Source organism: Epinephelus moara, unplaced genomic scaffold (genome assembly GCF_006386435.1).
Source record: "Epinephelus moara isolate mb unplaced genomic scaffold, YSFRI_EMoa_1.0 scaffold1278, whole genome shotgun sequence".
In the NCBI taxonomy this organism is placed as follows: Eukaryota; Metazoa; Chordata; class Actinopteri; order Perciformes; family Serranidae; genus Epinephelus; species Epinephelus moara.
Genome location: NW_026078750.1, coordinates 12,795 through 25,000, shown reverse-complemented (window position 1 = coordinate 25,000; position 12,206 = coordinate 12,795). Strand labels below are relative to the sequence as shown.

Below are 12,206 nucleotides of genomic sequence, written 5' to 3'. Positions count from 1 at the left end.
AGCTGTGGGTGGACGCATGCCAGTATCTGGGAGGTGAGGATGCCGAAGACTTGACAGGACATTCTGTGATGCAAGAGGGGCTCACCGGTGACTTGTCTTTTATCCCAAGACAGACACAACTATCAGGTTACAGCTTTGAGAGTAGCGAGGGGATTGGCTGGTCCAGCGATGACACCAGAGGTTGGGGGCCACCAGTTGAGAGGTGGTCATCAGTGGACAGCTGGGCAAGTGCACTGTCCGACTGGACTGGGATCATCACGGCTCCACCGGAGGACTTCACAGCTGCCTTCACAGAGATCGGGGCTGAAATAGATGCTCTGACACAGGCACTAGCAGAGGTAAATACTCGTATAGAACCAGAGACGTCTAAAGAGATAAAGGGTCGAGAGCCAACAGTGCAGGCACAACCGCAGCCACCCATGGGTGTCCAGGATCGGCCTCTAGAGACGCAAAACATCCCAGAGGGCTCCGTCCTCTCTGGGCAGAGCTGCCTCACTTTGTGCCTTGAAGCTGCAGGACATGAGCTCAGAGACACAGAGGGCTCCCAGAGCGTCGAATCCTTGAGCGGCCAGGCTGAGTGCTCTCCATGCCTCACACACCAGCACTCATCCACGGGGTCATCCGGTGCTACGGTGGCCCCGTCCTGGAGTGTGGATGTGATCTCTGGGTGTGCATCCTCTGCTGAGCTTGACCTTTCTCTCTTTGGTGGATTTGACGAGTCAAACGTTTCCATCAGCACTGAGGAAGATACAATCATACTGAAGATAACAGAGGATACAGATTTGGAGGGACAAAATACACCTGGAGGGCTGATAATCGAGAAGGTAAGGTGACTTACTATAGAGGTTGATAATTCAGAAAAGAGTTTGTCATGTGTCTGCTTTATGTGAGAAGCATGAAGAATGAGTGCATGTTCTAGAATTAAACCTTGGGATTGTGTATTTATTTACATGCATCTTGGACCCACACATACAGACACACACACACATGTTCACACACGCTCAAACACACATCACTTTCTCTGAGGTATGTGACAGAGAGAGCAGTGGAAATATTCACCCTTTGTAACGGAGAGAACAACAGCGATCACCTTCACATCAGTCGCACTGGCCAACACGTAAAACAGTCATGCAATGTGGCAACATGGCCAGAACGTTAACAGATATTCCCGCTACTGTCCTTGTCAGCGTTGTCCTTACAGTATTGACAGCCTGTCAGGAGAAGGTACATAGCGGAGAGCGAAATTCACGTATGAGACTCACGAGTATTGTCGCCTTGCTTTGGATCGGAGCCACTCATTTTGCACCCATGAAGGACTCTCACCCAGAGCTTGATTCTGTATTAATGGATAAGTCCTTTGGCTCCCATCTCAAAGACTGACAGCTGTGTGTGCTGAAGGAAACAGGGAGTGCATGAGAGGAAAACTTCAGATGGACAGAAATGGCATCTAATAATAGCTGAGAGTTCAATGATAATAGCATGCATCCGTGGCGTGTCAGGGTGGGAGGTGAGAGGAGAGCACAGCTGAGGACTGAAACACGACCTTCCCTTACTCTCTCTCTCTCTCCCTCTCTCTTTATGTACGCACCCTTTAACACACCCATTCCCACTGCATCTCCTTTAAAAAGCCAAGATCAGAGCACCAACAGGTCCATGGACCTGAGAGACTGCTTTTGATTGGCTTAGGTGCGCAAGGCATAGCTGGAGCTGCTGTCTATAACAGCGACAGTGTAGATTTCAGTTGCGTGCAGGACGTATGGACTGTGGGATCAGATATAGAGCCATGGTATTTCATATAGGTCTGCTCTGTGGCTCTATAGAAAGGTATGTGTTGAATGCATCTAAATGTTACAGCATGTTTTTGTAACCCACTAAGTGCATTATTTGCCTTTAAAATAATTACCTGTTTAGCTATCGTGATGCCAGGATTATTATATACTATCAGTGGAGTCTGTCAGTCTTATACTCAAATGTATCATGATCTATTAAATATATTTAAGTCTATAATTACCTGACATTTGTCTCATTATTTGTCTATTTTTATCATCAGCCCTTTGGAGATGAAGTGTGTGAAGTGACAGGTGAACACAGTGTCCATCAGCCGAGCTCTGTTGCCGAGCAGGAAGCCAAAAGGAGCACGAGGCCAGCCGAGGTCGATTGTAAAGGAACCGAACCATCAACAGATCTTAATTTCTTCATCGCACATGCTGTGACAAGCTCACACGTGCCAGGTGTGCCCACACAACCTGTCCCGAACTTCAATGTCCACACACACGTGTCGTCTGACACTTTACCAGATCTTGACGGAGCATGTCAGGTGGAGCCACAGTGGGAGAGTCCCAAGTTTATTATGCCCTTAGCTCCTCTCAGTATCGGCTCCTCCCTAGTCTGTCGGACAAGCTGCAGTTTGGAAGGAGAGCAAACTTGTGCCAAAAGGCCTCTCAATGACAACAGTTGTGATCACACACAACCCTGCGCTCTCTCGCCAACTTCGGATGGGATTACTGAGGAAACATCTTTGGAAGGTGATGAGGTGATTCATAAAAAGGAAAATACAATAGACTCTGCTGAGAAATCTTCACCAGAGAAACAAACGGGCTTGGTTACTGCAAGAAAAACAATACTCGAGGAGATTCATGACCTCAGTAGAGAACTATCAAACTTGGCTGATTTCCCTGCAGATCATTTCGTCGTCTCAGAGGAGAGCCGTGTGGCGGTCATCACATTAGAATTAAATGACCCATTTGTTTCCAGGGTTGCAAAACCCATCTCCATAGCCATACAGCCTGAGTTGAATCAGAAAACAGCTGAAAATATGCCACACAAAACCCACAAGTCCAGCTCAGAGAGCAAGGCACGCTCCAAAAAGGACAAATCAACTGGTCATCACTATGGTGCACAAGTTTCCAAGAAACAGGAGAATCTATCTCCCCATGTCTCGGCCCAGCAGGTCTGCAAACAGCAAGAAACTCATCCTCTTATCGAGGAAATTCACACCAGTGAGAACACTCCAGTTGCATTTGAGGACAAGGAGGCTAAACTGGTAATTGAGACCAGCGCAGCAACTGAGAAGGCTCCAAACAAGCCACACGGCAAGAAGAAAAAGAAGCATGCTCCGAATGCAACAGCGGTGAAAAGTGTAGCTGAGCCACTGGTTGAAGTAGAAAATGGAGCAAAACCAAAGACTGCAAAAGGAAGGATTGATATGTTTGAGGCCAAGCTGGGCATTAAAGCTGGGAAAGCTCAGAAGGACAGTATTAAGTCAGATGATAAAAAGTCCCAGCAACCAGAGAATAAATCTTTGCAGGGAGAACAACTCTTGCATTCAGATCATAAAGACCAACAGCCAAAAAAGTTCACCAGTCCTCTAAAAGATGATATCATCAAAAGACGTCGCCTATCAGAGGATAAGTTTGGAAAGATTGTCAGTGCTTTGGAGTCTAAATTACCAAAGCCAGATGTTTCTATCCAGGCAAAGGGAGAGGAGCCCAAGGCAGATACAGGGGCAACACGTAAGAAGCCATACAGTGAAGTGGTCAAACAGACAATCCCACCCAAGGAAGGTAAGAGATATAATATTAAACAATTTCTCTGCAAAGCACTCCTCTGTGACACATTCATAATTCCTGCTATTCTCCTGCATGATGGTGTGTAAACACCTCATAATAAAAGCATATGACAATGTCTGCAGAGCCCAAGGTGGTAAAACCTATCCAGGCAGTGTCAGTGAGCGGGGACCCCCAGAGTCTGTGCCTGTGGTGTCAGTTCGCGGCTGTCTTCTCCAACCACACAGTCACCTGGCGCAGAGATGGCGCTGTCCTGTCTGAGATCAAGAGAAGGTATTTAGACTCACTTTACAGGAGTTTTACAATGTATTTTTTTTACTTAACCCTCATCTTTACACAATGTTTATAACATTCAGAGCATTAATATAAAAGAAAAACATGTGAAGATAAAGATGAGTAATGGCATCCTGAGGAGAGAATGAAGCCATGCTACCTCAGTGTGTGCTGTAACCAAAGCTTCTCTTGTTGTTGTGTGGGGTAGAATCTGGCAGTGTGTGCATGTGAGTCCATGTTTGTATCCCACTCGCTAGCACACTGCACTCAGACTGAGATAACTGTTGATAATGTCATCCCAACCCACACTCTGGTTTCCCCCCCCACATTAACACCATTAGCTCTGTAAGAGGAAAATGTGCTTTGCAATACTTTGCCTGCAGGGATAAAGCAGACCTATGGGTTTAAATTCTGTTTCCTTTAAAGTGGAAACTTTTCAACTCCACCCCAGTGTTTCAAAATGTTGTTATTGTTGGCGCGGCTGTTACAAAGACCACTGGAACATTTTCCATTGTCGTCAGTGCCAAGTAACTAACAACAACACAGGACACGCTGCAATTTGTCTTTCACAGTTACTTTGGTTGTTTTGCCATTTCCACTACTGGGGATAGAAACTGTAAAGAACTTACAGTGATACAGTCAAGAATTACTTCATAACGATAAGTTAAAGCAAAAAACAAAAAAGAGACTATTTTCACATTAAATCTACATTTTTTTTGCCCAGTAGCGATTGTGTAACCTGCACCTTCTACATAGCCTATACCTGTCTACAGCTACCTTTGCTTGCATAATACTCAAGTCGATTGACATTTGTCAAGAGGAGCAATCAACACAGTCAAATTCGAGCAGACACAATTCATATATTTGGCATAGAAAGGATCCTGGATTGCCATAATGTATATAACCTATTGAAAAAGATTGTTGCCAGATATAGTGCCAGTAGGTTGTTGTGTAGAGATTAGTGGCTTTGTGTGGTGCATTTTGTGACCCTGGTACCTCTCTCTGAAGCGCAGGGGACGAGAGCAGAGTGTCACTGACCATCTCCAACGCTTCCCACAAAGACTTGGGCAAGTACCAGTGTCAGCTCACCAGTCTGAATGGATCAGTCACCCTGGACTATGTGCTCACATATGAAGGTAAAAAAAATCATGATTTAATGACAACATCTAAAACATAAACGTCGTTAAAAATGTGTATCCAACACATTTCTTCTTTCTGACTATTTTACAGTGCTCAGTGAGATTGTCATCCCTCCAACTCCGAAAACTGTCATATGTAAGTTGTGATCTTTGTTACTTTCTGAGCTTTAAAAGCTTGGCTCAGTTTTGTTTTGGATTTTGACAGATAACAGATGACACATTGTCTTTCTAGCTGCCCCCGTGGAGATGGAGAGTGAGGAGGAGGATGTCCACTGCTCCAGACTGATTTTCAAAGAGGATTTCTTAACAGACCAATGCTTTGGAGAGAACCAACCTGTCAGCATCGTCACTGAAAAGGTTCACTTCGGGGAGGGGATGCACCGGCGGGCTTTTCGGACCAAGATGCAGGCGGGTCAGATCCCTCTGTTACTGCCTGGATACCCCTGTGTGCTCAAAGTACACAATTCTATCAGCTACGGGACCAAGAACAACGATGAGCTTGTTCAGAAGAACTTTACCTTGGCTGTAGAGGTAAGAACATCACAGGACTTCCTCTGGGGAGTCCCCCATGTTGTTATTCAGTAGCCCAGAGCAGATAAATCAAACACTGGCTCTAGATATGGCCATACACGTTTTCCTGTCAGCCAGTGGAGTTCTCTTACACAGTTGGCACCACAGTCTGTTTATAAAGATGGACGACATGAAAGCTCCCCAAAAGTGAAGCCAAAACACCTCAATAGCCCCCTGGTGGCTGGCTGCAGTATTTGTCATAATCCCCACCCTCTCCATTTTCGCAGATGGGACATGGGCCAAACTAAAAACATCAAAGTACACCTCAGATAAATTTTTCCCAAAGATGATTTCTGTCTTTTATGGTCGTTTTATCACACTGATGTATGTTCAAGCTTTCATTTTTCTGATAAGTTTGATTTTAATTAGTTATTTGATGCTATTAAAAGGGGGTTTTACATTATGATTGACAGTTGTGTGTGCCAATCTGTGCACTCACTATCAATGGCGCTGCTCGCAATTGGTTGGACAGGTGTATAGATGGGAACACGGAGATCGGTACTGTGCTGTAACTGATGTCACCAATGTAAAATGGCAGCAGCCGTATCAGGGATAATTTGGCTTCATTTTTGTACAGCAGGAGGAAGTGGCAACATGATATCCATTTTGTCATATACAACAATTGCTTGGCACGTGGGAGAAGTTTCAGTCCTGTCACCTCACCGCTAGATGCCACTAAATCCTACACACTAGACCTTTAATAAGCATTTTTTGTGCAGAGAATTTTATGGAAATGTTTCTGAATCAAATTTTTGACGCAATGTCATAGAATTCTGATTGAAATGACTCAAAAATGCATTTTGTAGGGGGAAATGCTCACAGAGAGCCACTAAACATAGCCTACATAACATGCAAAATGTGACACTTGGGGCCATCTGGTTTTATTTTGATATGTTAATCATCCAGTTTTGAGTTTTATTCTTTTACAAAAACAGAATAAACACAATATTTTATCAAAGATCTTATGAGATGTCCTCTGTTAATTTTGTTTGCTCTGTAGGAGTGCCAGGTCCAGAACACAGCGAGAGAGTACATCAAGGCGTACACCACTGCAGCTCAGGCTGTTGAATCCTTCGGAGAGATCCCAGAGTGAGTGACACACATGACAACCTGTAAACATAATATACAACATAACTCTCTGTTTTAATTATTTCAGAATAGTCTGAAACACACACAGCTCATGTCATTTTGTTTCACACTTCCACCAGGATCATTCCCATCTACCTGGTTCACCGTCCATCCAATGACATCCCATACGCCACCCTGGAGGAGGAGCTGATCGGCGACTTTGTCAAGTATTCAGTCAAGGACGGCAAAGAGATCAACCTGATGAGACGGGACTCGGAGGCAGGGCAGAAATGTTGTGCTTTCCAGCACTGGGTGTATGATAAGACTGATGGCAACCTGCTGGTTACTGATATGCAAGGTTGGGAAAATGTGCAAATATACAAGTTTATAATGTTTGTATCTGCAAATGATTTCATTCAGAGCGCTTAAATCAGTCTGATTTTGTGATTTTCAGGGGTGGGAATGAGGCTCACTGATGTGGGAATAGCCACCTGTAAGAAAGGGTGAGTATTTTTTTTTTTTTTTACACCAATAACAGATGCAAATTGTTAATACATGCAAAGTGACAAGTTATTTTATTTCTTTTTAGATATAAGGGCTTCAAAGGAAACTGTGCCACCTCCTTCATTGACCAGTTCAAAGCTCTGCACCAGTGCAACAAATACTGCGAGATCCTGGGCCTCAAGTCCCTGCAGCCCAAACCTAAAAAGCCTGCATCTGCTCCCAAACCCAAACCCCAACCCTCTGCTGCACCCAAGAAGAAAACATTTGGGCCAACAATGAAGGGCAAGTCATAATAGGAGGAGAATCTTTGGACTATGGGGATTTCATTTTTATTGAACTGGTGAGGGTTTAGTTGATTTGATTTGCTTTGCTCACGTTGGACCTCGTCTTGCAGAGTTTGGTTTGTCAAAGATGAATCAGAAAGTTTTGGGCTGCAGGTGGAAGATGACAGAGGAGACAGATGGGTTTGACTCTGGAGGGAGCCACTGTTGATGTATAGGAGTTTTTGCTACATCTCATGTTGAACATTTGAGAGAGATATATTTATTCTAAAGACCAGAGATGGTCTCTGAATGAAAGTGTGACACTTTATTTCACGAGTTTTGGGTAAACTGTGACAAATTTAACAGACACTTGAAAATGATGACGTTTGTCGACAGCGTTGAACTTTGATGTCTTAGAGAGATTGCTTTATTGATGAAGTTCGATAGTTTTTCTTTACACAACAACACTTTTTTTGTTTGTTTTTTTTACTTCTGTGATGTTTTCAAATTTATTAGTTCATTAAATTAATGAACTTGTTAATTAATTGATTAGAGGAAATGTCTTTTAAATAGGTTGTATGATGAACTACACACAGTAGAGGACATGTATTGTTTTGAGTTCAGTATGAGTGGGTCAGTTTTGTGTGTTTGGTTTGCGAGGTGACACAGGTGTTTGATGAACATGTATTCATTTAGTGTCATATCATTATAATGTTCATATAGGAAAAGGTACTGATTCAGAATGAGCTCACATTTTATTCTGGAAACAACAAAGTCATTTTGTAAAGCTTGTGTAAAGTATACTTTTGAATGTATTCACTGAAAAAATGTGAAGATTTATTGATTTGTCATTTTATTACCTGGTGCAAATCTTCTTTTGATTTTCTGGCATCATTTCAAGGATCCAGTCTGCGGCCTAGCTCAAACTAAGTCACTGACATGTGAAACTAAACCCGTTCAGAGCCTGTCTGCATACATATGATATCGATAACATACCAGCTGTTCAATGGCACACAGTCTCCATATAATAAGCTCCTCTGTCCTACTCTCACTGTTGCTTTTTAAATCCCTGACCCAAATTGCTGACATGGCTCTCAGGTTGAGGCTTTCGGCCAGCGTGTACGCACACAGTTGATCTTTGTCATTAAAGAGATGTTGCTGGTTGGAGAGGCTTTCTGGTTTATTTTTCATTAAGTTAAAAGGATAAATCAATAGTACATATTTTTCCTTTTACCTGTGGTGCTATTTATCAGTTTAGATTGTTTTGTTGTGAGTTGCTGAGTGTTGGAGATATCAGCTGTAGAGATGTCTGCCTTCTCTCCAATATAATGGAACTAGATTGCACTCAGTTTGTGGTGCTCAAAGCGCCAAAAAATGTATTTTAAAAACTCTGGTTGCTCAAGATAATCCACAGACCTTGTTGTGACCAGTTTCATGTTGGAACTAACCTGCAAACTATATCAATGCTGCATCTACTGCTAGCTCACCTAGCACCACTGAGCTAGATATCATTACAGCTCAGCCGAGGAGGACATTATTGTTTGCATCTGTCACAAGCTTGAGCCTCTTGTCCATGAGTAGATGCACACTTCCTTCTGCGCGATGATATAGTTGGCAGGTGTAGTTTGGTAGAAAGAAAATAGTTCCTACACGAAACTGCTCACGACAAGGTCTGTGGATTATCTTGACAAATCAAAGTTTTTTTAATGTAATTGTTGGCACTTTGAGCACCGCAAACCGAGTGCCATCTAGTTCCATTATATTTGAGAGAAGGCAGAAATCTCTATGGACGATATCTCCAAGACTCTGCAACTCATACCAAAACAATCTCAACTGATAAACAGCACTACAGGTATGAGGAAAAATATGTATTTTTTTTTATCTTGGGGTGAACTGTCCCTTTAAATCAACACATTTTCTGTACTGGGACCTCTGACCCACAGGTTTGAGGGATTAAGGGTATTGCATCATGATTGACATTGATGTGCAAATATCTGCTTGTCTTTGTACACGGGGCTGGGTTTGAAGATGTGTATCAAATGTGAACAGTTTGTCTAATTTAGTTCATAGGAATGTGAGAAAAATTCACTCTGTAGCAACAGACAAAAAACAAAGACTTTATTTATGTCATTTGTAGGATGAAGACAGTTGTACGGTCTTAAAATGTAGTGCTACAATTGTTTAGATCAGATTACCTGTTTACGTGTTGGGAAAAAGTTCGAAAGATGTCAACACAAGAAATGGCGACAGCATGAAAAAACAAATGGGCCGTCTATTTTTATGTTGTACTCACAGAGGAGAAGGTCTCCAGCAGCAAATTAGCACCTCAACACAAAAGTAAGTGGGTCACACTCAGAAGCTCAAGATCATGTACCATGTATCAACACAGTGTATCTATTTTTATCTCAGCTCCTCCTCAGTGGTGTCACATAAACACATTTCTAAGATTTACAGAATTAATGAGGGAACTATTACAAATCTATGGTGAGAAAATTCAGATACAGAAGCCACAATACAAACAGAGGGAGACTGACTGAGGGACATGTTGAGGCTCTTTTCACACTGTAGCTATTTAGTGTGATAATGGCGTTTGATACACAGGACACAAACACCATTGTCACACTCCACAGCTCTGGAGGACATTTACCGGAGATATTGCAGACGGAGGAATTGTTAATGCACACTGGTGGCTGGACGACCTGGTGAGATAAAGGAAAAAGACGTTTGGTGACATGAAGAGTAGTGGAGAGAGTGAAAGTGAGAACATGAAACAAAGTAGAGAGAAACAGAGTAAGCTGTGATTCATAATTATACATGTAGCACTTTATAATCTGAAATTAAACATGAATGAAGAACTTAAAAAGCCACGGAAAATGGTGACAGTGATGCTGACTAAATACACACAGCTTATCCAAAGTGTCCAAAGTCCGTGTCCTTTTTTTTTTACTGATTGTGGGGATGGCTGCAGCTGTGTGCATTTAAAGTGTGTGAGTGTCAGGGAGCAAGAAAGTAAAAGAACACCTGTGTGACCCCCATGTCTTTCTATATAACAAACTTTTTTGCTAATTTATTTAGCACATGTAGTTGTAAATAGAGTTGGTTCTGACTGTATGTCACACTAGATTCAGTACATCTTTATTTCTTTTGCTTTTAACAATATAATTGTTTTGTTTTTAATTGTATAATTCTGCGCTGAAAATGACACACAAATGATCAACTTTACCAATAAAACTATGAGATGAAAACATTATTAAAGGATTCTGACCTATTTTAAGACAACACCCAACTCACCTCAAGTTTCTAAAGTGGATCCTCTCTCCAGGATTCATTCATTCATACCCCGCTCTCATCCTCCTGCTCCTGATCCTCCCGGCCACTCTCTCCTCTCTGCTCCTTCCCTCTCGCACCAGCGTATCTTTGTCCCCCGAGTCTTTCCAAACAGTTAAAAGTCCAGAAGTGCGTCCAGAGCTCCAGGTTCATGAGGTGATATGTGGTGCTTTTGGGTTTGATGCTGTCCCGTTCCAAGTCTTTATGTAGACAGAGCAGGCTTTGGACAAACAGCCAGTTCCACATTAGTGATAAGCTACAGGGGAAGTATTGATCGACCCTGACCAGAGGTAGAGGGTGAGGGGTGGAGGAGGGGGAGACCAAAAAACTGCCCCGGTGAGGCAACAGGGCCTTAATAGCAAGGTTTCACTGGAAGTCACCGTGAGCTGAATGAAACACACTTAGGTGAACACAAACTGGAAAATCTATCTAATATGATATGGAGTTTGGTGGAGATGAAGGCCCAAAACGTTAGCAGACTATACAGCCTTACTTTAGAGGAGTTAAATGAGATACTTATAAAGTAAAAGCAAGTCAAAGAGTCAAGTCATGTGTTTGTGACCATGTCTGAAAGAGAATGTCAAGGAAAACAGATTTTTTTTCCTTCAGTGATTACAATACTTCACTTTAGAAAACTCTACAGAGTGAATGTCCAAATTCTTAGTAGTTAATAGTTAATGGGTAGAAAATAGTTAATGGATACACTATAAGTAGAGGTATGTCCCCAAGGATCAGTTTCTTAAAAAACCTGTCACCTAGAGCAGTTAATGAAATAGCATCCCTTTAACTGGAGGTTTGATTCACTTTGCTGAGTTTCACCCCCTGAAGCCCTAACATTTAATCAGTGATTCCCAACCAGTGGTACTTGTACTTCTGCAATGTCAGGGGGTGCATGGATTGGTTGTGGAGAAACTTGCTAATCTGAAAAATAGCTGACATCATCAAAATCATAGATCATTTGTATATCAGTTAGTAACCCCTTGTTAAGTTGAATTTTGGGGAGAAAAAATATTTTTCTTGCATGCCTCCATGGTGAACGAAAAATCCGAAAACAGAGAAAATTCTTGATGAATTGAAATAGTGGGTGGCCCAATTAAGAGCAGCATAACTATATGAAAACATCTGTTTACAAACTGTCACACAGCTCCTGCAGGCTAATCCAAGTCTCATTTATCCAGTCAGGACTGTTTTAAATAGTGAAATTTTAGTGAAATGCATGAGTTTGGGAAGTACTGAGAATACGACTGGATAAATGAGGCTTGGATTATACTGCACGAGTTGTGTGAGAGTTTGTAAACAGATGTTATGATATAATTTTGCTGTTGTTAAACGTGGACCCCTATCAGTTCCATTCATCTGGAATTTTCTCAATTTCTGGATTCTTCTTTCACTGTGGAGGCATGCAAGAAAAACAAAGGTTTCTTCACAAATTCAGCATAACACAGGGTGAGTAATATATATATAAAGAGTCGTTTGGGGGAGGAAGTGCTCCTTTA

The 12,206-nt window shown here is 42.2% G+C and overlaps 1 protein-coding gene across 1 annotated transcript; it reads left to right on the top strand.

Moving 5' to 3' along the window:
* The first annotated feature begins 8 nt into the window (after positions 1 to 8).
* Positions 9 to 10,661, top strand: alpk2 (alpha-kinase 2). Its single transcript, XM_050039547.1, has 10 exons — positions 9 to 824; positions 2,051 to 3,563; positions 3,692 to 3,839; positions 4,848 to 4,975; positions 5,070 to 5,114; positions 5,211 to 5,509; positions 6,549 to 6,637; positions 6,757 to 6,974; positions 7,071 to 7,119; positions 7,206 to 10,661. Exons 1-10 carry the CDS (start codon positions 69 to 71, stop codon positions 7,411 to 7,413), a joined length of 3,453 nt encoding a protein of 1,150 aa, XP_049895504.1. The 5' UTR covers positions 9 to 68; the 3' UTR covers positions 7,414 to 10,661.
* The last annotated feature ends 1,545 nt before the right edge of the window (positions 10,662 to 12,206 follow it).

Bases quoted from the DNA above. Each gene is read 5' to 3' on its own strand.
- alpk2 (XM_050039547.1), top strand. From the start codon at position 69: ATGCAAGAGGGGCTCACCGGTGACTTGTCTTTTATCCCAAGACAGACA. The intron at 825-2,050 runs GTAAGGTGACTT...TTTTATCATCAG, and splicing joins GAGGGCTGATAATCGAGAAG to CCCTTTGGAGATGAAGTGTG. The intron at 3,564-3,691 runs GTAAGAGATATA...CAATGTCTGCAG, and splicing joins GACAATCCCACCCAAGGAAG to AGCCCAAGGTGGTAAAACCT.